We start from the raw sequence: 27075 nt of genomic DNA on the forward strand, positions 1-27075 counted from the left end.
ATTAATTCCCCAAAGTATTAAATAACATACCAAAAACTTTATCAAATCTATTACATACACTAATGGGACAAAACCTTGTTGTGTATGTGCATAATAATTATATATACACATTTTTAGCTTAAGTTAGTGCTTCGAAGTTATCAAGGAAGCTTTACAAAAAATCCAAATGCACAATTGCAGTATTACTAGAATTTGTCACACTATTTTTAGAATTTAACAATGTATACAATACATTGTGTTTAAAAACCTCTGCCTGAATATGCAAACCAATTACTCATTTTTATATTTTTTAATAGTTTGCAAAAAGACAGGATTTTATACAATTACACAGTAAGTCACTTTCCAGATTTCATGGAATTAAGAACCGAATATAATGATAATTATCCCCTATATGAAAACACATCTACTAGTAAAAACAATGGCATCATGCACATCAGAAACTAAAATGCAGTATGAAAATCCAACAGCAAAACGTCACATCCTTTCAGTTGCACTGAACATGTCATTCATTCCAAAGCAGCATTACTGTAGCGAGCAAGCTCTAAAATAAGACTTATTTTTCTTATTTTTGTCTATGTAGTGTGATACATACATAGAGCGTGCTCAACCATTAAACAAAGAGTCCTTGTGTTCAACGCTTCACATGAGGGGATTCCATCCAGGTTCCTTTTCCCACAGAGAGCTTAGGAAATTTTACAGCTGTTTCTTGTACAGTTTTTTGGCGGGCTCTGTGGTGGACGGATAATTTTAGCTTTCTTTAAGCTGTTCCTTTTATTGATGTTGCTGGATGTGAGGGAGTATGAGCGTCCATGCATCATCCTGGCATTAAGGCCATTTGCCATGGAGAAAGATTTGAGATGGCTTCTTAAGGCAACAGGGAGAGGGAGCTTGTCAACAAGATGCACAGGGGTACAGGAAACTATGGCACGGCAACAAAGGTCTTGCAGACTCAGTACTTAAAAACAGACATAAAACTTGCATTATAATAGCATGCTTTTGTCAGCCACATGGTAGTAGCACACCCAGCACTCTGCATGCACTCTGTACTTCCAGGATGAATTCTCCTTTCTCCTCCCACACCCTTTCCCACATACACATTATCCAAAATATCTGCTGCTTCAGTTTCCTATTTATGTCTTAATACTTGGATGTCTGAGCATGTAAGTTCTCGGAAAGATACGTTATTCCCTACAAAAGCAGAACAGGTTATGCCTGCACATATATATTTTCTGTTTAGAAAGCAAACTGTACAGGATTCCCGATTCTTCTTTTTGGATGTTTTTGCATCAGGGTTAAAGTTTCTGAAAATTATTTTATATTAATGAACCATAAACCTTAGCTAGGACTAAATTTACACATTTGCAGTGTACATCGCTTACCCTTGTTCGGCCTCCAGAGCCTGTCCATTCCATGTCTCATCAATACTATTCTTGCTAGCTCAGTAAAGGACTCTGTAATATTGAAATTACAAAGGGGACTGACTTCAAAAAAAGTCATGCCCAGCCTCTCAGCATAGCTTTGTGCTTGTTCAGTAGACACTTGGCGCTTGAAGGCTAAGTGAAGGCGATTTCCAACCAGGATTTTTGGTACACCAGGAGCATGCTGAGCAAAGAGAAGCAATAAAAAAAAATTAATATTTTGGCTTCCATTTTCCCCTTCCCTCAATTAAAACAAACAAAAGCTTTTTCAAGATTTAAAGACTAAGTGGCAGGTTGGACCAGATGATCTCTAGAGGTCCCTTCCAGCTTAAATTATTCTATGATTCTCTGATCTAAAAACATCCCTTCCTCGGAGAAGACAGGCTTGCACAGATGATGTAGCAAATCTATAGCAAGAGTGGGACTACAATATGAAATCTTTGCCCTCCATATGCTTTCCATCAACACCTTTAAAGAAATCAGACACTTCAGCTGATATGTTTCCAGCTTTCTAGAATTATAAACATAGAAAGAAAATTGTAAATTTGGCATCTTGGATAACTCTGTAGTAAGCACTGCCTGCAAATGCCAGTAAAAACAGTAGAAAATATCATAAGCAGTCGGTCTTAGTCATCTGTTACAGACTAGCGACACTCTGGGATTGTACCTTACCTCATCTATTTCTTTTATCCATCGATCGATTCCGTCAAATGACCAACGATTTGTAATATCATACACTAGTATTACTCCCTGTATTAAAAAAAAAAAAAAAATAAAAATTGTAAGTTTAACAGAAACGTAACACAGAGAATACTATCTGTAAATTCTCCAATTCTGAAATAATCTTGTAAGATGCTGAGCAACTTCTCAATGGAGCAGAACCTCAGCATCCTGTGAAACCAAGCCCCATCTCTGTGTGCAGATTACAGATCAGCTAAGGGGCAGAAACTCTGACTTAGTTTTAGGGTCTAATGTACTGGTAAATATTTCTTTTTATAGTGGACAAGTTTGGTTGATCATACACACATCACAAGTCATAGCAAATAAGTATTTTTGGTCACATTCGGCAGCTTGAAGATTCAATGCTCTGTGCAATTCTGGAACATAACAGATGCAAATCATCAGAACCAATACATATAATGAATTATAGCAATACTTTAAAGTCTGAAGCTATAGTGACTTTTAGTGTGTCTTTTTTTTTTAAAGTCATTTCCTTACAAGTCATTACATTTCATCGCATTTTAGACTATGTATTTTTCACATTACTCTTGACAGTTTTATGTTACCAATTTCTCTTACTTGGCACACAGTTTTAAAAAGTAGTATTAGCATAGCTTTCACATGATCAAAGATAAGATGCTTAAGTTATTGAGGTAACCAACAAGAAGGCATAAGAATATATATCACTCTATTTTACCCTGATTCAACTTCAATCTCATGGACTTCCCCTCCCCAAAAGAAAATCCTGCCCCTTGTTATTTCCCATGTTTCATTTTATCTTCAGACTATTACTGAATCTGCATGCAAATCTACAAGTGAGCTATAGAAGCCATCACAATGGTTTGCTAACTCTGCTTTCATTCATCCAACAACCATTACTCATCACTGAGAAAGCTGTACTTTGCTTACCTGAGCACCTCTTGAATAAGACCGAAATATGGTGCAGAATCTCCCTTGCCCTGATGTATCCCTAAAAGAAATAAATTATATATATTTTTAAAAGAAGTAGGTGGCCTCCTATGTTAAGAGTTCAGCTAGATTAACTCATCTGTCCTGATCAGTATCAGCTCTTCTCCATTAGTCATGCAGTAGCAGTCACTAGTGCATAAGAGCTCTTCTCGCTCTCAGCAGTTTTTCCCTACTGGCATTCTGCCCTTTCCTCTACATTTCTCAGATTTCTCAGGATAAGAGGACAAGAACTTCAAACTTTACTCTTGTGATTGCCCTTGGAAAACAAAGGCTACTACTCAAGTGTATGTATGCCACTAGACTTTGCATTTAGTGCAGCTTGAAGAAAGATTCTGTTTTCACAGCAAAAGAGAAGTGGGAGGAAACAATAGCTATCACCAAGAAAACTAATGGAAAAACAGTAAATTCTTGATTACAGTAGCAATAGTTCATCATGAGTCTAGTATGATGAAAGCATCCCTACAGAATCACAGACAGCACAGATTTTTAGAAAAACATGCACCAAAAAAAATAAAATAAAAAAAAAATCACTGCATAAAATGTTTGGAAGCAAAATCAAATTTATAGTGAAGAACATGATACGAAGCAAAATTCCATAAACACTTTTTGAGGTAGATTACAGATCTTCAAATGCAAGGCACATATTTCCATATATGGTGAACTGTAGAAACATTTCCAATCTGTTATTTTAAGGAGTCCAAAGAACATCCTTGCCCTTCACAAAAAGGATTAAAACATCTCCTTCCTGGCTGCTTCTCAGATAAGCTTTATATGGTATTTTTGCTAAGCTATATAAAGTGGAAGACAGAAGAAGAAAAAGAAAGTAGGTGAACAAAATATCAAGTAATGAAGATACCATATGGCAGAGTACTATTATCCATCATTGCATTTAACATTTCAAATATTATTTTGAAAATCATAAAGGCAAAAACCACCAGTGAAGAATAAATTAAAAATAACTTAGCTTTGACACATAGGCATTTAACTCCAGTAATTAAAAAAGTTTCAAACAAAAACACACACCAAAATTAATTTTAAAGATGGAAATGGCACAGGATTGTCTCTTTCCAGGAGGAAAAGGATATAATCACAATAATTCATCTTCACCTCCAATTCTCTACTGTATTTGAACACTGCTTGTTCCTAGAACCTGTGTCTCTGATTTATCTAGATTCTGGTTCCTCAAAAATCACACTCCATCTCCTTCTTGCCTTGCACTGACCCTGCTTCTCCCTCTTTTATGCCATTAGTTTAGGGAAAGAGGAAAACAATGTAATTAAGAGGCAGTAACCTTGCTGCATTTTTCAGGTTGTATCACTTGCTGAGTATTTCTAAATGAACCAGAAGATGGCCATCTTCAAACAACCTTAACGTAAAAGCACCCTGACAGACCAAATATTTGACCCTACAGGAAAAACATTTGTTTTAAAGTAATTTTATTTGTTCTTGGCATGTTTTTGTAAAGATCGAATCACATCAAATTGCATATCAATTAAATTATATGAGCAATAACGCCGCGTTTTTTTTGGTTTTTTTTTTTTTTTAATAATACTGTGGTTATTTAGTTGACCATTACTATTAATAAATTGAGCAAAGGGATGTTGCTATACAATCACTGTATGCTTTCTAAGGTACTTCCACGGTTCTCACTACCAGTATATTTTATAATCTTTGAGGGCACTTTGAATCTATCTTGAAGACACTTGTAAACTCTTGTGCCTTTCTTCTGTATTTGTTATGCATCTCTCATGTACAGAAACTGTAGGGTCCCCCATTTTAAATAAAGTAGATGCAAAATGGAGGTAAAGAGAAAGCGTGACTTACTCAAAGGGCTAGCTGCCTGGCTCACTCTTCCTCAGTTGACTAAATATTTCTAAAGCATAAGGGAGAACTCCTGCCCTGAAGAGCTGCATTTTTGTATCTTTGAAATATAAATTATGAGGAAAGGTGGAGCACGCACTTACCAGAGCTGTAGCTTGATTCGTCGGCCATCCAGAAGAATCGTTGTAGTCTTATAATCTATACCTGTAGGGAAGACAGTCATGCAAATCTTAGAGCAGCTTGCAGGTGTACAATATACACACAGTTAGTTATAGATTTCAAAGAAGCTGACCTTAAAAAAAGGTATTTGTCATTAGTACTCTATGAATTGCATACGGATAAAAACAACTTATTCATATAAAGTTATAAAGACCTTTCATATTACTTAAGCTTGGTCCATTCAGAGCAGATGTCTCAGGTTCCCTTCACGTTGATAAATGGTCTGTTTTATTCATTATCATGACAATATATATGCTTAAAGAGTTTTACCTCTTTGACAAAAGAAGATAGAACTAGGTTTTGCCTTTTCTCTCATACATACGTTGCAGACTAAATGCTGTTCTCTTCCTCTATTCCCTAGCTTTACTGCCTCTATTATTTCTTTCTTATCATCTCTGACTCAGACAGCTCTTATATCAGATACACGTCCCCTTCTCATATATAAGAGCAGCAGATGGTGCAAGAAGCAGCTTGCCTTTTGTCTTCCAGCCTTTCCCATTCCCATTGATAACAGCCTTCTCTGCCCAAAAGACCTATGCAGTTAGCGTCCAGCAGAACACCGGCAGGTTCCATTTATTCCTTCCCATAACATGCCCAACTGTTGTTGAGCCACAGTATCTCTTTTAGATGAGCTGAAGAAGCACTGCAGTGTTTAAGGGAGGTATGTATTCTAAGTATACATACTTATACATCTATACAGACGCACACATATAACTTAGGTCACATCTTTATTGTGCATTTTGTAATCTTTGCAAACAACCTTCAGTGTTACATAATGTTACCTTTCTACTGCTAACCTGACATGCCCCAGGAAGCAATTAAACTATGTAAAAATAAGCTCAAGTCTAGCATTACTGCTTTCTTGGGGAAAATGAGCATGTTAGTTTCAATTGGATTAGGTCAAACTAATCAGAAGCAGTTGTGCAGCTGCAGTTGACCCCTGAAAATATCCACCACCATGCTGGGGTCAATGGTCTATGAACACTGTGCTTCAGTACTGCATCCACAAATTGCACAATTATAAACATTAGAAGAAAGAGAGGCTTTGATTTTATTAAATGTTATTTAAAAAGTGTGCATTCAGTATTCACACTGTGCAGCCAAGCAACACAGTTACACTGGTAAAGGCGTTTTTCTCATGTTTTCTTTGCTGTGTCATAGTTAACTTCTTGAATTGAACATTTATTCATAGAGCCCTCCAAATGAAGTTTAAAAAGCATGGAAACTAGCTCTGAAAAATGTACTGAAATGTAATGAGACTTACACCTTGAAAAAGAGAGAGACACGCTTCGTTTTCTGAGCATAACCAAAACAAGAGGGTAAGAAAAACACATTGACATGGAAAAAACAAATGCATGCAGAAGAGTGCCCTAATTAAGATTTCAGCACATCTTTACCAGTGGAAGAGGGATGACAGTGCTGAAGATGATCCCATAAGTGTCAGATTCATTATTATGGGTGGCATCAACATCCAGAACAAAAAAGTTAATCTATATATCAATGTTTGTATTGATAAACATAACAAATGCTTACCAATAAGATTTTTTTTTTTTTGCTATATTTAAGGGGGAAAGAGAAGTTTGAAAGTTTAATAAAAAAAATGTATCAAGTACTTACATGACTCTCAAAGAAAAAGTAGAGCATAGCACGGCACATAAACAACAAATGAAAATCTGTCTCAACTGCAAGCACAACTCTGGGGAGACACCTACCATGCAGGAGATTTGCTCTCTTTGCCTGAAAACACGTTTTGTCAGCAAGTGAACAAAATGGACTGCCTGTTGCTCCTCCGCTAGAGCACTGCTAAGTGCTGCTACCAGTTGTCATGAAGAGGTCTCTAAAGTAGTCACTGACAGCCAGTTACCTCCATTTTTTTGAACAAAAAAATAGGTTTTAAACCCTCTGGCTTAAATAAGCAGACACAGAAAAAGAAGCCTTACCCACCTCCTTTTCCACACGGAAAGGAGTTTGTAAGACTAGGTCTGGAATAAAGAACAGATGTTAAACTACCAAACAGAAGTTATTGCAAGGTAACAGTTGGCAGCTGAGTCAGCTCCCCCTGTAGCCATAGGCAAAGAAAAGAGATGCTTCATTTGTGCTTCTGCTAAAATTTGCACCACACTCAACTGCTCAAATGGCATTTGTCACGTGTAAGATGCTATCTGAGGCAAATAAAATTTGAGCCCATTTTATGAAAACAACCAGAAACTTGAATTCACTAAGTTATAATCACAAGACACTACTCTCTAAAAGGACGTATGGATGCACTACCCCAGGAAATGTTCTCTAGTTACAAATCAGGATAATTTCTTGCCCAGAGATCAGTGCACCATTACCCAATGCAGCTGTCTCCAGGTTTTAGTCTCAAGACAACTCATTTGCACACAACTATCACCAATTTCTCCTCCAAAACAGACACTGGGGGACTCTGAATGCTTTTATTACACAGCACAATAGCATCAATTCCTTTTTTTTTTGTAGGATACCTATTGTAACATAGATGCTAAAGCATATAGTGAAACAAGTTCTTTATCTCTAGTACAAATAACCTCACTTCTCTAATTTCCTGGCTTCTTGCATACCAAAATTTACATTTGTAGATTAAATAGCTAGGAGTCAAAAACTTTCATAGCAATATTAGCAAATCATTTTTACTTCTGTATGGTATTTGCTGATATTATTAGTAGAGTCAAACCAGCTTTAAACTTTATAAGTTGAAAGAGATTTAAAAACAACAATTTTTGAAGGATAGTTGCACTGCAGTACTATTAATTAAAAATATTTTTATCTATGAATTGATTGACTTTTTACATGGTATATGTCATTTCTAGCAGCAGTAGCAACTGCTGAACATCTGCCCAATTTGAAAGCCAAGAACAACAGAGGAGTGTTAAGTCACCTTGCCATAGCCCTACAGAAATGGGTATGTGCAGCTCTGAGAGCGAGGGCATTTCTTAAGGATGAGAAGCCAAGAGGAATTGCCTGTTACCAAGATCCTGGTAAGGAAGAAGCTATCAATGACCAGAGAGATGGTAGAAAGCAAGCTTAAGAAGCAGTCTTGCTGTGATATGAAGACCAGGTAAGTAAGAAGATCAGGAAGATAGAGGCACTGTGATGGTAAGTCACACATTATTAGGAAACATATTTCAAAGATGCCACTTCATTTCTATTGCCTGCAGGATAGTTAACTTGAGTTACATCAACATACACATTCGCGACTCCCACTTTTACAATCTGATGAATACATCCTACTGTCAAGTAGGAGTATATTAGGAAAAAATCTCTTGACACAGCCCCTTCTAGTCTGGCAGCAAAGAGAGGGAGCTAAATTCTTCTGATCACTCCAACTCAAATCAGAGACTGGTTCAGTGCCATGCCAACTTCACAGTTCCCAGATAAGCACCGAGCTCAAAGGCCAGGGACAGCAATAATAGGCATTTCAAGCTTTGAGCTCACTGCAGAAGTGTGAATGGAAGCATCTTCTGCCTTTAATTCAGCCTCTTATCTGTACATTTGGAAAGACACACACACAAAAAAACCCCAATGTATTACCACCAGTTTTGGGAGACTTACTTTCATTTATCGGCCAAAGTGTTCCAGTTCTCCAGCAGTATTAGGAAATAGTCAAATCTACAAACCACAAGTTAAAATTAAAAAACAAAACAAAACCCCCAAACCTATAGACAAAGTCTTGGGACACTGAACAGACTAGGACATTGAAACTGTTTGTGCACTGAAAGAACAAGTTTCATCATTTCAGAAATTCTTGAAATCATGAAACATGCAGAACAAACCCTGCATAACACTATATAACTCATTTCAGCATCCCGTGCTACCGCTGATATTTCCCGCAGGGTGAAATACCTCCACTAGTTTATCTAAAGTTAATGAAGAGGCACAGACCATGTTTAGCAAACACTGACACATCCCACACAGTGAACGGACATCCATCATTCTGTTAAAAGACATACCAAGCATAGAAAATTTGTATTGCATAGCTAGAGGATACACAGCTGAATAAACCTGGCACTGTGCTTTGCACCACAGACCATAAACTCCTGCAAGTCGCTCATGTTTAGCCACACACATAATGCAAAACATTACATTTTTTTTTTTATATGGCATGCACAAGACAAGTCTGAAAAACAGACTATTATCAGCTGCTGTTTATGAAAGCATCTTACGGGTTTCTCAAAAGATTTTTGAAGAAGAGATGGATTCAGAAACTTCCTTATCCTTCAGCTGTTATACAGATAGAAGCAGTTGATAATATAACCTGAACATCTCTGCAATTAGCATTTGCCACTGATTAAGAATCAAAACAAAAAGCCTTTTGCCATGAATCATCAGGAACAGCATGAAACCGTAACAATGAGACCAACAGATGTGGATTGTGCTGTTGTAGAACTCAAATGTCCTTCCAGAACATTATTCACTCATTTAGTAAGACAGAATAGCTTTGTTTGGATATGCAACTAAAATGTATCTCTATACAAGAAAGGGAAGAAAAAGGCTGCTACATCAAAAAACCTCAACTTTGAAGTAAACCAGAAAAACCTCCCAGTGCCGAATACTTTCACATGGATGTGTTTTAATAAAAATTATTTACCTAAAGCCACAAATTGAAATTAAAGAACCTGAAACAAGTCACTAGCCTTGCTGAAGGGTTTGGATTGCTTAAATCCAATTGATTTGTAATAGATTTTGTTCTTCTCAAACACAAAATTAACAGATAGGAAACTGAAAGAAATATTCTTGAACCTAGGAATGTAGTAAGGTTCCCAGAAAAGCATTCAGCTGTTTGGTAACAACTGCAGTAAATAGGAAGCCATCCTCTCTGCATCGATGCTTTGCAGCCATTACCACACTATCACTTATGCTTCACTGACCACACTGCATTCATGTCAACACTGAGTATTTTAAGGCTTCCTGTGAATTTCTGCTTCTCTTGAAGCTTATAGTAGTGTATCAAAGTTTCTGGGGTTTGTGATGGGTCTCTTTAGGGCAGAATCCTTCAGTCATTTAAGTTGCTCATTTTCTGTTCCACCAAAGGCTACATTATTTACACCAAAAATCTTTTCTCTTCGGTTTAATAATTGAGATTCAATGACCTACAGTGTGACTAACAGCCAGCTGTTTAGCTTTGCAGCAGTGAAAAACAGACTGACTCACTTGAACGAAATTTGAAGCAATGGACTACAGACCAACCATTGGTCATATCTTGATAATATGACACAGAGTAAAATCCAGACTTGTCCCTCAAAATTTTTCATAGGAATTGGATGTTAGCCTAACATTTTAATGGTTTGGAGCTTGTTCTGCATTTGCTTTGGATCTGTGTTTCAACTTCAATACGTTATAGGAGAGGGGAGAAAGAAAAACCGGGCAAAAACCCCAAGAACTTTAAGACTAGATTCTTCAGAGCTGTGCTTTACTAGTTCAGCACTGAAAGATTTTATTCAGTGGCACATATGTCTTAGAAGTGTTCCTAAACCCAACCCTTTTTATACCTGAGAAAGTGCAGAATACAGGACTCTTCATCTTTGAACCTGGTGCTCTGTTACATTTTAGCTCATAAACACTACAAGAACTGGTTTCATTGTTTTTACTTACTCCTCTTGATGTGTCCTTTCTTTAAAGTTTAAGGCATGTTGTTCCTTGTAGATAATTGATGTCAGATTAGCAGCTTTCACATTTAATTAAAACAGAATCTAACTACTTCAAAATAATAAGAAAATAATAATAATAATAATAAACATTCCAACTCCCTGCCTCCATGGCCTGACCGCCTTCCAGAAATTTCAGCGTTAAACACCTTCTCCAGCAATCATTCACTCCATCAGTTTGTCCAAATTAACCATTCAATAATAATAATCTCAAACACATACTAATGTCTCCTTCCCGCTGTCTGTTTCTATGCCAATAATTAAGTATCTACAAATAAATAAATAAATATTCAGTGGGATTCTGGGCCTGTAGTTAAAGTCCACTGAAAACATCCTTCAGGTTTAAAGACTGTTGACTGCACTTTGAAAACAGTTTTAGGTTTCAGAGAGTGCTTAAAACCATTTTCTCACAGGCATGAAGAGAATTCAATGGTCCCATCATTTCCCACTTTAAGTTTCCTCAGCTATCCAGCCTTTCATATACATATTAAAATTAAGGTCTAACTTTTCTCTTCAGAACACATTTATAACTGTTTCAAGTATATTTGACAAGTGACACAACTTCCAACTCCATTCATTTATTGTTCACAGCAAATGGACCCACAGCATACTTTTGATTCAAAATTCAGCTAAGCTTTAAAAGCTAAGCCCCATGTTTTCAACATCATGCTGCAAAGATATAAACTCTTTGCAATAAAACTGGACTATATCTTTTGATATGTAAGCACGAAGGTCAGGTTATGTGACAGTCATATTTGCCTTCTGCTCGCCATTTCAGAATAATCATCACTTTCCGAATTCCAGTCTTTTCCATCACACTTAATTACTGCAATAAAAGCCATCTGTTTGAAAAGCACAGATTGCCTATTCAGATTGAAATAGAGACACTAAAATTTTAGATCTAGACTGTATTCTTCACCTCATTAATCAACCCATAAACCACAATTACAAACTCTCACAGATAATTCACTCATTTCAATGATGCGACAACTTTCCCATTTTTAAAAAGAAGCTATTTGTATCAGAAAGCTTTATATTTAGCTTTGTTTATGGTCACAGACACATGCCAATATCCAATATACTGAAGGTATCCTTCAGTACACCTGTTTTCCTTTAAACATTTAAAGGAATTAAGTTTACAAGAAATCTACACTTAAAAAAAAAAAAAAAAAAGAGAGTGCTCTTTCACAATTACACAGAAGCTTTTCATGGTTACAAAATTTTTGGGGCACCAGGTTAAAACCTGAAGCTCTCAGAGCACTTCTACTTGGCTCTAGTCCAGACTGTTGTCCTTAGAACCAAAGCAAATGGTATTGGAGTAAGAAGTTTGACACTACTTTATGGCATACCTCCAATACTAATGTAAAAACAAAATTAACAACTGAAACTCCAAAACCTATATAAGCCCCCCCAAATTAATTAGTCAGACTGCTAATTTACAGAAGCCGTAACTGAATAAGTTTCTGTTCATCCTCTTACTATCAGCATTAGTAAGTAAACAATCCAGTACTTTGCATATTAAATTCACACCCTCCCCAAAAAGAACATGCAAACAACTTGTTAAGTACATGGTTTGTTTAATCATGCCTTAGCTTGCAGTATTTCTGCTAAGATGGCTAAAAAAACCCCTAAACATTCAAGGCAGACAACTGTTTGGAAAGAAGAGAAAACTATTTGACATCAGCTAATAATCAACTTTCAACCAAAACTAGTGAACGATCCATTTCCATTCACATTAAGAGGAAAAATCCTGAGATCATATTTCATTCTCCTCAGTCTTAACATTTACTTGTCAACAATAAAATAGCCTCTTTACAATCTAGGCCTTAGAAATTTATTTTACAAGAAGAGAACTGTTCCCATCCCCCAAGGCAGGAAGAAGCAGGAACTATGCACTTCAGTTCATCATTTCCTTTCTTCCACTCCAAAAGAAAAGGATATCAGAGGCATAGGGTAAGCTTGTCAACTCAAATGTTTACTACAAGTTGCAGCTAACATCCTCAGATGAAAGCTGCTATATATAAACTTGTTATTGTTTATAAATAGTAGCACTGCAGGAAAAGGGAATGTTATTATTAGCATTACTAACAAAAAAAAGTTCTTCCTTTAGTTCAGCACATTTTATTAATAAATTTGAAATAAACTGGGAAGAGATTAATATATCAATCCCAGCAATCTTGTAAGTGAGGTGTTTTTTTCTTGATCCTTTTTTGCCACAGATGTGAAAGAATCAAATGAAACAAGGAGCCCAGGGTGATCATTGATCACAGAACACCTCTGGTGCCTTGCTGATCTATGTTCTCCTCCATCCAGATCTAACTGCTCATGCACAACACTGCAACTCACGCTTCTGACTAGAAAATTCACATTAAAAGACAAGATGCCCAAAACTACTGACAGCTCGGGAGATGGATTGAGATAGGATTGTTACTGACTAGTAGCAATTATTAACCAAAGGGTTTTTTTGTAGTTATTTAAAGCCAATAACATCAGATTATGAGTTAAGAGAGAATGCAGATCACTTGGTTCCCTACACTGGGAAAGTAACACACTCTTGGCAGAAGACAACAAACATTAGCTTTACGATTTCCCTGCCTGTCTCTCCAAATTCTTTGCAACAGAACTCGAACATAAAAAATGTAACATCAAGAAGTTCCCAGTTTAGAGTCATTGTTATAAAACAGCAACAGTATTTTAAGACAGCTCTTTTCTACTTAAGATTTGCATTTTATAAAAAGAATTGCCCTCAACTTTTACTTTGATATTAAATGGACTAAAGATAACCATAACCTAGCACCAGTGAATTTGATTTAGCAATTAAGCTCTATTATAAGTACTGGGGGAAAAAAATACATTCTTCCATGATACCATCTTCTCACTGCTGCTGTTCATCAATTCCTATAGGTCAGATATGGATTGCAAGAAGAGTTCCTTTGCATACATCAGGCACGTCGTTAACAAGCATCCTATCTTCCTAAAAAACTCAGTTACAGTATTTTCAAAGAGCATCAGCTCTCAAGGGCAGCCTCTCATTCACAATCCAACCTCTACTCTCCTTGCAATTAAATAAAGTTTAAAACGTGATTCTTTGTTTCATCTTCTTGGAGATACACATGTAACCCAAGCAACAGCTATGATGTGGTACTCCGCAGATCTATGGAAAGTACAGCGAAGGGAAGCTTGGCCAGGCTAAGACAACCAACCCCAAAAAAGTGGAATAAGTTTTATATAACAGTTGATTGTCCAATATTTTCAGTGCTTGTGGATATCTTTGTGGTATAATAATTCTTTATCATAAAGCTTAACAATGGGGGTCAAATCATCCTGGTGCATGAGGAAAGACCAGAAGGCAGGTTACTTATCTTTTAAAATTCTACAAACCGAGCAAGAAATGGGACACAGCCATGCAGAACTTGCCCTTCCTTATATCTTAAACACTAGGTTTGAAATATGGCCAGAATCTGGAAGGGAAAATAGCTTCAAACCTACCATAAAACATTAAAAACAGATGCAATATTTCACATTTTACAATATTTTCCAAAAGAGAAGAATGACCTTTTATGTCTTGACACTTCATTAGCAGTAAACCAGTTCAAAAATACTTGGCATGAGAAGAATCGCAAGAACATCTAGCCACCGTTATTCTGAGCTCTAGGCCTAAGAGCTCACTGAGAACAGTTGCAAACCTCTCCAAAACTTCCCTAGGCTTTAAATCATGTCTCAAATAAACGATTCTAAATAATTAAACCACCACTTTCAGTTAAGCATATCAATATATCATAACAATTAGAAAAATCAGAATTGTTTCGTAAGCATATTCCTGTATATTATGAAATTGTAAGTAATACTTACGATAAATGGCAAGATACAACCAAGGTTTAAAAAAAAAAAAAAAATCCCAAAAGCCTACTCCAGGATGCTATCAATACTCCCAGAAGTCACAGCAGTATTTGTCACCAAGTGTAGTAAAAGAAAAAAAGAAAAAAGCAGGTATTTTTTTGCACCCCACAAAGCACTGCTTGTTAAGAGAAGAAAAAAGATTACTTGAAAAATAATTCTTTGAGCTGAACAAGTAAAGAATTCTGTCATTATGATGAATTGAACATCAAAGTGGGAACTCACAACAAGTAGGTGGAAGTGCAATAATTTTGCTTTAAAGATGCCAGAGAGCAAAATTCATATCATTATTGAAAAAGTACTGTGGCTTCAAAGCTATCATCCAGAAAACATACAGCCATCATTCCTAAAGCACAGATACTTGAAGAGGAAGAGCTTTCAAACTAATCTCCAAACCAAGCAACAGAAGACCAACTGCACTTCTTAAATTTGGAATTCCAAGTGAAACACATGCTGCAGTAAAATGGGCTTTATAGATAACATTACCATTAACTCAAGGAATTCCCAAGTCATAAGATATCTTCAGGACATATCCTTCCATTAGAAAAATGAAGGAAATTAAGTCAGGCTTGGATTATGCTTCCACTTCTCCCCTTTCCTCCTCCCCAGCTATTCCAGCAGAAGAGTTGCCAAAGTTATAACTGTACTGCTTTTCCAGGACAAAACATTAACACAAAATGCTAGCAAACAACCTTTGTTAGGATTTAAAGGAGAAAGACAGACTAGACATTACTGATACAAAGCTCTCGTTCCATTCATCATTTAGTTAGTTTCAGTTTTCCAAGAAATTAAAATAAGCTGATTTCAGGTGAATAGGATCAAAGGGAATTTCAGGTTGGAGCAATCTCAGAAGGTCATCCAGATCAACCTCCTGCTCAAAACAGGATCAGATATGAGGCCTGGAGACTGCATAACCTCTCTGGGCAACCTGTCCCACAGCTTGACTGTCTTCACGGTGAAAAAGTTTTTCCTCTTACCCATTCTGAACCTCTCTTGTTTCAGCTTACACCAGTTGTCTCTTACCCTCCCCACCATGTACAGAGCTTCACTCTGTCCTCTTGATGACCTCCTCATGGGTACTGGGAGGCTGCTTTTAGGTTACCCGCCCAAAGGTCTCTCTCCTCCAGAGAGGTGACTCATTAGTCTGCGGCCAAACTTCATTTAAGTTGTTAGAACTGCAGACTTTTCTTCACTTAAAAACTATGTAATTACATTTCGTGTTGTCTTCTGCATTGAATTAGCCTGTCTTGCAGATGTTGAAGACAAATACAGTGTAGATTGATAAGTGAGTCTGCCTATAAAACTATAGTTCTCAAACAGTACCAGATTAAACTTCTGTTTGGAGACAAAACCTAGAATTTATATGGAAAAATTATTACACCACATGTATGCTTGGACTCTGGAATCTTCTTGCTCCACGACTAACATCATTCTAAAAGGAACTGTGTTTCTTGTCTGAACTGAAAAAGAAAATAATTTTAAAAGTTTAGAGGTTATGAACTCGTTTAAAATTCCATTTATCATGCTTCTATTTGATAAAGTATGTGTTCAAGTTAAACCACAATCTACTAATTCAGAAGTGGTTTGAAAAGTCAAAGTTGTGCTCTACACAAACTTCACTTAGCATATTTACCAAAGCAACCATACAGAAAGATTAGAAGAACAGAGTCCTGACTGACTGAGATCATGCACTGTGTACAGGGATTGCTAAAACAATTAGAAAAGAAATATATGTATCCAGATATCCATGTTAAAAACTTTGCACCACAAGACTCTCCGTATACCGACTCAATCATTCCATTGAATGCATCAGCTACATGAGCCTCTTTTCCTCAGTCTAGTCTTGAGAGAGTATTAAAAAGGCTGCCAGACCTGCTGGGTCTCTTCTGGGTTTTCCAGCTGGCAGTTTCATATTTCATGCACTTAAATATCCCATTTTAAGGCACTGCATAAACTCAGCTTGCAAACAAAGTATAAGGGCACAGGAGATACATTAACACTTTGTTGTCCCTAAAATTTTGAAGGGATGGATTATTTTGATTTGAAACCTATGGACTAAAATACCCCTACCCCCCTTTTTCTTTCTTAAACTGTTTTTTTTTTTTTTTTTTAATAGTTTGTTTCATCCAAACATCTATAATGGCTCATTCTCTATGAAAATGGGCAAATTAAACATACAATCCTCAAATACACTTATGACTGCTCCTTCAATATATTTTTTCAGAGTACAGAAGCATTCTTTGCTATTTCAGCTTTGCTGATGTGGGATTACAAGGAAACACATGTTGGTAAGGTCAGGGTAGGTCTCTTTGCGTGAAGTCATAGCCCAGAGGAAAAATGAGAGCAACGGCAGGAGCATAACAGTGAGTTACTAACGGCCAAGATGCGCTCAACATACCTAATATAAAAACTGGGGGAAAATAAAGAGGTAAAACCTGAATCACAAGCCTGGAACACACCACACAGTAAACAAATCATGGTTATTAAATACAAGTGACTGGACTGCATTTGAAAGTGTGAAAGATCAGCTGCAATTCGTCTCGTGCAAATGTGTCACTCATGGACTGCAGCTCACTTTTAAACATCGTCACATGTTCAGCCTCCTCTACATTTACATCTGCACACACACGGGACTTTAACCAGCCATATATTAAGAATAACTGGAACTTTTTAATAAATAAGTTATCTTCTTCTAATCCAAGAATGAAAGTATTTTTACAAAACATTTCTCCAGAGTTTTTTGTACTGAAGTACACTTAAAGAATATGCACTAATTTAACAAACACAATTAAACCAGGCATTTATGGCATTGGGAGTTCGTTATACAAACATGAAGCCAAGACCCAAAAATAATTTATTGGGGGAAACTCTAAATAGTTTGATTTTGCATCAGTCAACATCTTACTTTAAAGCTGCATTTTTTGGAGGGCTCATAGCAGTCCAGAGGTGTGTCTACACTAATTGGTATGGAATGTTTCAAAGGAGGTCACGGAATCCCACTTACTCTAGCATAAGAGAAAAGAAATGCATAGCAAAATGGTTTCTTTATATAAATTAGAAAAAAGCCATAGAAAGTTGCAACTATAATTTTTAATTAAAAAAGAGCACACAGATACCCATTTTCACAAATGAAGTAGCTGCAAAGAACTCTCAATCTCCCAATATTGGATTAGGAAGGTGGGCAGGTGCATGAGGGAAGCAGACCTCAGAAAGCAGCCAGGTTTGCTTGTTCTTCCTAAACAGGATCTCTCTTACCATTTTTATCAGAGTGCTAGGCTAAACGAGCTCAAGACGACACTTCTAATGTTCTTAACTTAGAAGTCAGTTACTTTTTAAAGCGCATGGAAATCTCCATTCCAGAAATTCTCATCATACTTACTCCACCTCTGCATATTAAACTACCAGTTTCTACTTTGAAATCCAACGTTGCACAAATAATTTTAATGTCCAAGATAACTCTGGAATAACAGCCTTGGCTCTTCTGGCTTCCAGCTATTGCTTAATCACTCCATCTTTTGACACCACTTGTTGATTTCACACAGTGCTTTCATATCAGCACCCTTCAATGGCAAATCCCACGCAACAAAGAAAAATAGCAAAGCTGTTATACTGGCTTTCAGCTTAGCACAAGACTACATCTCGTGAACAATAAATAGCTTTCCCTGCTTCCGACAACAAACATGATTCCAAAATACTTAATCTTCACTGTTTATATGCCTACAAAACAGTAAAAAATTACTGACTTGACAAAAAGGTTTTGTATGCATGTAAGGGTGTTTTCACTGCTAGGTCCTGTCTGTCCCCCAGTTGGAGAAGGGTTACTTTTCTGTCCTAGAGAGGATTCTCATCTTGCCTGGATCATAGAGATTTGGTTCAGCCAGTCTGAACATTATATGAACCAGAATATGTTCCACTTCCTTAGAGATTTATATCCTTTAGGGTTCAAAAAAACCCATGCCTCCTGTAAAGAATCACTGATCAGATCCAGTAAGTCTCAGCTGAACACGTCACATATATTCCTTTTTACCAATATGCAGTCAGACTAACAGTCTAATTAACATATCAGACAAGAATGTAATTATACCAAAAGCAGGTATGTACTACATTAAAGCCTTAAGGCAGCTGTTCTTCAACACACTTTGTCACTTGGCACAGCTCGTTATTGGTGATACTTTCTCTTTTCTGCTTATCCCACTCAGCTGAAAGAGGATACTCTCTTAGATGCCACAAACTACTGTAAAGATGTGAGCAAGGTTAGTTTCCGGACCTTTAAACCCCCTCTATTCCTGGGCAGAAATGACATATTAACTTCACAGTAATTAGCATTCTAACTTTCCACAGATTTGAGTGACAATTTAGATACATTAACAACTGTTGTGAACACCAGTATTTTTGTGGACTTTGCCCTGAGTAGGTACTAAATTACAGTCAATACTGACAGATGATATTATCTTACCTTTCTGAAAGACTGGACATTAAACATACAGTATATATTGATAAATCAGTGTTTGATCTGTAACAGCTTCACTTACTTATGAACTTGCAGTTCTAACTGGAGCATTTGACTGCTTCGCTTGCCCAGTTCATAGTTCCATATTACAACATGTCAAGACATAAAAGAATGGAACACATCTGTACAAATAATTGTTCCTCTATATCAACAGATTTGGATGTGGATAAAAAAAAGCATAGCAAGCTCAAACCAAACATGTTTGGTGTATTACATTTGAGATGATCCTTAAATAAAACCAGCATGACAAACACGAGCCCATGTCGAGTATTTTGTGTAAATATTGCATTAGTTTCATATTTTCAGTCTCATACTAAACAAAATCCAGAAAAGCTGAATAAAATGGGATACAAATAAAACGTTTAAAGTTTTATTATAACGTTTAGCCAATTTCTATTCTCAATCCCATTTTACATTCTTGTTTAGCTCCCAGAACAAAAACAAATTTACAGTAATATGTAAATGTAATTTAACCAACATATTGGATAAAACTTAATCCTGGCACAGGCAAACACAATTTTGGTTAGGCCAAAGCAGCTTAAAAGGACTCAATTACCTTCAAGTCTGACCACTTTTCAAAATAGCCTGGACTTTGTCTTTCATGTTGCACACCTGTCTGGAAGCCTCACCGTACTTTTGTTTTTACAGTCACTTTCCCACTCCCTCGTATCTATGAAAAAAACAGGGGGGGCGGTGGGGAAAGACACCAGTAGCCTAAAGGAAACTGAGACAGGTAGCACATAGTGCTATTGAATGAATGCGCTTGAGGAAGACAAAGAAGAAAGTAAGCTACTGCTGCAGTCTCTTTTGCCACAACAATCTAAAGTATTACTTGTAGCAATAGCAGATATCAAATTCAGACAAGCGTGTGCAGGTTGGTTCTAGGCAGGAATCTGAAAAACATTCGCACGATGTTAAGATTTCAAGGCTTCTTCATTCTGAAACTGTACAATAATATGTTTGACCAAAATTTAGGTGTCTTCTTTGTTTGGTCTTTTGTTGTTGTTATTGAATAGGCCTTGCTAAAAAACATAAAGGCCAGTTATTGAAAAAGAACAAGGTACACAAATATCTGGTTTGAATATGTGCATGTGCACACAGTTTTGATTTTTTTCCCTCCAATATGGTTGGGCAAGGAGAGAGCTAGGAAGAGAAATAATTTAAGCCTATTGATTAAGTGGGTTTCAAAACCTCACTGTAGGATGACCTAGCTTCTGACCTTCATGAAATTGTAAGACACTTTTTGTCCATGAGATGGATACGAATGCATGACACTTGAGTTGCAATATTAAAAACAAAGAAATACTATTAATATATTAAATTGAAGAACAATGGCCAAGTAGAAGAAAGCGTGCAATAAAGCAGAACTGATTTTATGCAAGGTTTGAAGAAACGTATGGAAAAACCATACACTGTCAAGCAGGCCTAGGATTTCTATTGCTCCATTAAATCAAGCAAGGTGAATATTTATTGTTTGAACAGATGTGCAAGATCAGCTAACAAATAAAAAAAAAAAAAAAAATCAACATTGATAGATTGACCTGACCATCACAGCAAATGCTACAGTATCCTTTACTATGTTTTTTATGAAGAATAAGGAAAAAAAGAGGTAAAAAAGGTGTCAATCAAGTATGGTGCCATGTATCAGGGAAGAAAACATGATGTACTGGTCTCATGAGGCAGGCAATTCTTAGCACGACAAAGTTAGCATGAGACTCCAAACTTGAGATTTGGGGATGGGGGAAAGGCACATGAATGGAAGAAAAGAACAAAGCCAATCTGAATTAGATCATAAGCTTCCCCCCCCAGGATGGAAAGTATCTGTCATAAGTAAGGCAAGAATAAAGGGAATCAGGTCAAACCAGGATCCACATTTTCAGCTAACATGCGCCTCTCGTAATTGACCACCTGTTAAGAAGAATTGCTACTCCGCAATGCTGTCACCTGAAAGAGACAAAATGCAGTTATAGGTGGTAGAAAAGGGGGAAATTATTTCCATTTTTCTCTTTTAAGCACAGTGAAAGTAGAAGAGCAAGTACAGAGTGGGTAGCAATTTCTGTTTACTGAACTTTCTTCACATGCAGTATATAATAAAATTTTAAATTAATGTCATCTTTCAGCAGTAAGCACAGCTCTTGTAAGATAACACATTAAAGGGGCAGTCATAACTAACGTATTTAGAGTAGGATCTATTACTGCTTTACAGACTCCTCCCAAAATAGGTTAGATGCCCTATTTGAAGCAACTATTTCTTTCCAGTAATGCCAAAGAAGCCTACCGTAATGAGAAAAGACACTAGATGTCTTCTACGCACTTCAACTTGGTGTATTAAATCAAACCTCACCTGCTTTTCCTTGTACAAGAATGCAGTTTAAATCCTTTTAAACCGAGATCAATGGGCGTACAACTGGATTTTAACAAAATTCAAGGGGGAAAAAAAATTCACACCTATTCAACCTTTTAGGAAAAGTTACTTCATGACAGCTAAGAGTGATCAATTTTTGCTCTCCTTGTGCTGTGAGATAAAGACTAGTCTATTTATAGGTAAGCATAATTAACCTCAAAAGGTGTTTATTTACTCATAGACACTGGTGCTCAGCAACTTTAAATAACTCTTCTGCTGGAGAAATCCCAATAGAATGGACTGAAGATTGTCCCTAAAAGCTGGTGCTATGTGCAAAGAAATACAGAAATCTAATGATGTTGCCATTAGTTTCTGTTGCAATCTTTAGATCATGTTGTGTTTAAGAAAATGTAATGGCTTCAAAATAAGTCAGTGATAAGCAACCCATCCTATTCATTATTATACTGGTAGGAAAACAAAACAATTTTATTTCCCCTTCCTTTCAGCCAAGTAACATTTTCAAAACCACAGTTTTATGAAGACGGAACAGAGAAATTTAACATCAAATCTTTGTGGTAAGACTTCTACCTCCGTTAGTTCTGTATTTGGTCTTGTTGGGGGTGAGGGGAGGAAACCACAGTCAGCTCACAAATCTAAGTCTTTTAATTTCTCATGTTAATAATATTTCCTTTTATTTCCTTATTTTAGTTAGGGCCCATTCCCTCCTCTTTACACCAAAGAATGGCTTTGATCTGTCTATTAAGTTATCAGGAAGAGCCACCATGAGCTGTAAGTTTGTCTGCTGGGATGCGAGCAGCTGACAACTATCCCAGTCTAAATGCTCCCTATGTATAAGGGTAATCTGGCTCTCCCCATAAGGTCTGTTTGAGGTTGGGCCATCCAAGCTCTAGGCCTGTGTTCTAACCACTTAGCAATCAAGACAACCACTCACTAAGATGCACAACTATTACACACCAGGATCTTTTTGAGCATTCAGATAACACAACCAATACCCCAGTGAAGTTCTCAATCTAAGGACAGACAGAATTTATGGGAAGACAAACAACTGTGATATGAACTTAAGAGGATATGAAAAGGTCGCTAAGTGAGAAAGGATGAGAGACAATTTGACAGCTTAAACCTGATGTTCCTGCAAGAAAAGGAGTAGGAGTACACAGGTTTGAACAATCATTCCTTTCAGTGCCTGTGTCAAGCAACCACACTGCAAGCATACGTTAGTATGAAAGCAAAAACAGAATCCAGCTGAATAAAGATCTATTAGTGCAAAACATCAAAATATTTGCCTACCTAGTGACAGCACTTCTAAGGTATTACGTTCTAGTCTAGAAGCAATTATTTCCTCTGAATTTATTCTGAGGAGAAATTAACAATGCTTAAAAGCAAAGTTTCTGCAGCTCTCTACAAGATAATTTTTATGCAGTTTTTCTTACCAGGTTAGAGACCAAGTGTGTCCAATCTATTGTAATTTCAGTTTTGAGCAAGATGTGGGAGAACTATAAAGGCAGGTTACCCAGACAACTAACCTTAATGCCTACCTGCCCATCTCTGGGATAACTGCTTTCTAAATTATCTCTATGAATCATGTTCAGCAATGCATCTTCCATGGCAGTCCTTACTTTGTTATGTTAATAAAGCTTCTTCCCTTCTTATTTCCAACACAGAGCCCTTTGGTTATTAAGAAAAATTTGGAGACCAAGAGATTGTACTCCTTCTTAATAGCTGAATTGTGCCAAATGCTTTCAAACCACAGCCTGTGGGCCAGCAGCAGCTTGCAGGGACTTGACTGATCACACAATGCTGGCTTTCCTTCCTATCTCCAGACTTCATAACACTTTTGTGTACTGACAAAAAATAGTGAGACATATGACTGCCTTATTTTCCTGGGAATGAGAAAGATGGCAGATTTATTTTTGAATAGTTAAGAAAGTGCCTGTGAAAAATTAATTTGTGGTTTATACAACTAAAGTTTGAGCCCATAGAGTTGAGATGAGACAGTTACATAGCTGCACATAAAGCCTTCAGGAATCTGATGGCTAAAAAAACCACCCCAAAAACCACACACCCCCTCTCCCCCCCACTCCCCATTCTAGTCAACTCCAGGTTTTATTTTACCTTCATTCTTCTTGTCTGCTTAACTGTCTTTGATGCTGCTGAAGACAACAACCAACCAAAAGCCCCTTGATCCTTCTTTGCTGATGAGTCCATCCTCACTCAGCCTTTCTTCCACCTCTCTTAATGGGGTTCATTTAGACTCTCCTTCCCAAAGGAGGGGTCACACTCTGTTCAACACCTTGTCCTTCCCTATACTTCCTTTATAAATAATCTGTGTCTTTACTTCTTAGAGCACTGCAGTGCATCTTAGTGATACCTCCTGTTGTTTAGCACAAGAACGAACCCTGCATCAAAGCTAAATTCTAACTTTTCTTCCTCAACTCTAATGCACCGCTGTCCTTTCTGAAACCCAGCCCTGTAACTTCAGGGTCATCTTTCCATTTTATCCACAGAATTGGTAAGCTCTCTGAACAGCTGGCCTTATTCAAGGTCTCATCTGTCCTTCATCTTGATCACCCTTTGTAGCTCATTTTTTCCAAACGTTGCAACATTCATACTCCCGCCTTCAATTTACTAAATTTCAGCAGCGAGAGTAACCTCTTTCCTGTTGCAATAAACATCAAATTCTGTCTCTCTTGCATATACAAATTTAAACAACTGCCCAAACTCCCATGCTTCATCACATTAACTTGTTTGTTCCCATTTTCAAGGCCCTTCAGTGCTCCTCTTCTCTCCTCAATTGCTCTTGTCTTCTACCACATTATCTCTCTCCTCTTCCATTGTAGTCTTAAAGCTATTCCCTTTCATCAAGCTCCACAACAAAGTTTTGTCATTTCAAAGCTTATACATGTGGCACATTTTGACAGAATCTATCATACCACTAGACCTTCTCTTTCCAATTCAGAGACCTAGCTGGCATTATGAAAGTGGTAGATCCTAGCAGATAACTAAGGACTTGAAAATGGTGAAAAAAAATCAGTGTTTATCAAGCTTTTAAATCAAGTTAAACTAGAAAATGAGTCATAATATCAACAGGATGTTTAGCTCTATCCCTCTCCCTGCATCTCTATTTTCACAGTCCCTGAGCCTGCACAGATTCCTCACAGCTGCATCCTACGCAGCCACGTTCAAATGATGTAGGAAAGGCTGAGGGGATACAGGCAGAGAAGGGATATCAGATACAGACCACCAAAGAAACTGGGCAGCTTACATGCAGTGTTCAAAAGTATTTCAAGTTTGATGCATGCAAGAACATTATAAATTGAAGAGTGAAAAGTGAGAGAATATTTTTTATGAACTTTCACAGTTAAAATCCTTCCTTAAGTGAGACTAGACAGTATACTATGATTGTGTAAACACTGAGGCTCAGTATGTACAAAAATTCTTAATTATGACACTAGTTGCATACAATTAAGAATCAGATTATATTCCTTCCACGTTTTACTACCATGCCATCCGTTATATCTGCCCTCCTCTTGTAACTCATGTCCCTCTCTTCAGACATGCTCATCTTCTTGGGGCTAAGAACTTCTTTCTGGCTCTGTGAAACAGTGACCTTTGCATAGCAGTTTGTGAGGTCCTGAATTACCATATTTGCCTAACCTTGTATAGTTCAGATAGATTGATAAATATCCTGGTGAAGAGACTACAATCTATGAAATAACAGCTAAAACTTACAACCCTGTATGTATACATTTTGAAGTTATTAGTAGCGATGAAGAATTTCCAAGCTGCATGTTAACTACTTGTAAAATAATTCAAAAAGAGCATTTGTATTTCTTGGCTGTCAAGAAATCCATTCACAGAGTTATAGTGTTAGCCACACAATTTAAGTATTTTTTAACAGCAAAAACACAAGCATCACAAGCTTTACATGTGAAAGTCTGAAGTAAGACTGATGAGCTCAGGAGCTGGTCAAACATTCTCTCTCAGTTTAGTCTCCAATGTATCTTGATGTAAGTGCTCCTTCAGCATAAGAATTTATAAACTAAATTATGTGTACAGAACAGAGCCAGACTAGGCACTCTCTCCCCAAGCCTTCTGTCCCTTTTTCTTCAACCACCTGAAGAGCATGAAGAGTAAACACACTGCAACACCCCAAGGAGTAATTTAGCAAAACTATTAAGCAAACATCTTAAAATGTACATTGATGCCTTCAAGGTACAGTCTGACTCATAAGCAATGGTACAGAGAACTCTCCTCCCTCCCTCCAGTTCTTCGCTGTGAATCAGTACTATGAACTCAACATAATAACAGATCCTAAGTCAATGTAAAGCCTTCCAGTGAATTAACTAGTCACAGGCTTATACTGGCACTAAATTAAAGCAACGGGTAATTTGACAAGATAATTTGCTTTTTAATATGCTGCATGATAGATTTGCATGAGAGAAAAAAAATAAGTGAAACTAGAGTATGTTCTAGGCAAACAAGATCGGGGGAGTGAAAAGAGGAGAACGGAAGGGAAGAAAAATAGAAATCCCCTTTTCCTCGAGTCATTAGCTTAGTTTTAAATCAGTCTGCAATGTTCACAACTCCCTGTTCTGCAGACAGAATATATCTGGCATGGACAAGACTCTTCAGTCTTGCCCTTTAAAAAGCTTAAGTGAAAGAACATACTACAAACATGAACCTTGATCTTAAAGGGCTACTCTTCTGATATTAAGAACATGACAGTGAAAAAAAGGGAGAAAAAAAACCCCTCCTTTTCTGCTTTTTCAGTGAAAGCAGTGTCACAGCAAATACCTTTGCTGTTTAACAAAGATCCTTTACTAGAAAAACATTTTTATTAGTATTTCCCTTTACTCACTGATGACAACAGAAAAATAACTGCTTAGGAAGATAAATCCTATCACCTTGATCAATACATTCTGTGTATTAAGACATTTCTCTAAACTTGAGCTCCAAAAATAGTTTCGCCCAGAGATCACCTGCGTGGGATTTTAAACCTCGACAACAATTCCACCTCCTTTCTGAAAACTACATACAGCAAAACATCATTCAGCATGTCTTTGCCTGCACCCTTTTTCTCCTTTGGTACTACATGGGAGCTCCATAAGTCATCAGGAACCTGCAGAAGCAGTTGTTTTCATCTGTTTGTCTAGCTGTACTAATTTCCCAGCCTGCGAAGTTGGCAGCGCTAGACCATGGCCTTTGCCTCCTGCGAGGTCTGGATGCTGAGAGCCTGGAGGGCCACAGGGCGCTTGTGCATACGTGGGTGAGAAAAGGGGAGCAGCGGGCAGAGACACCTCATCGCAGCGGGAGAAGCTCCCGAGGGGGGATGCCGCTTACCCATGTTGTACCCGTAGGGCGACTCGGTGGCTCCGTCCTGCAGGCTGGCGAGGATCTCCCCCTTGCCCACGTCGCTGTCCCCCACCAGCAGGAATTTCAGCAGGAAATCGTAGGCTTTCACCGGGCTTCCCACGTGGCTCATCCTCCTCG

The 27075-nt window shown here is 37.3% G+C and overlaps 1 protein-coding gene across 2 annotated transcripts; it reads right to left on the reverse strand.

The window, feature by feature from the left end:
* RAB40B (RAB40B, member RAS oncogene family) lies at positions 1-27075 on the reverse strand. Of its 2 annotated transcripts, none has more exons than XM_050908442.1 (6): positions 26926-27075; positions 5072-5132; positions 3048-3108; positions 2091-2168; positions 1380-1545; positions 1-955 (listed from the first exon to the last, which is right to left on the reverse strand). In XM_050908442.1, exons 1-6 carry the CDS (start codon positions 27065-27067, stop codon positions 684-686), a joined length of 780 nt encoding a protein of 259 aa, XP_050764399.1. In that variant the 5' UTR covers positions 27068-27075; the 3' UTR covers positions 1-683. The 2 variants fall into 2 exon arrangements, with proteins under 2 accessions (XP_050764399.1, XP_050764398.1); XM_050908441.1 differs by having other exon boundaries at positions 1380-1602.

The sequence above is a fragment of the Gymnogyps californianus genome, chromosome 19, assembly GCF_018139145.2.
Source record: "Gymnogyps californianus isolate 813 chromosome 19, ASM1813914v2, whole genome shotgun sequence".
Classification (NCBI taxonomy): Eukaryota; Metazoa; Chordata; class Aves; order Accipitriformes; family Cathartidae; genus Gymnogyps; species Gymnogyps californianus.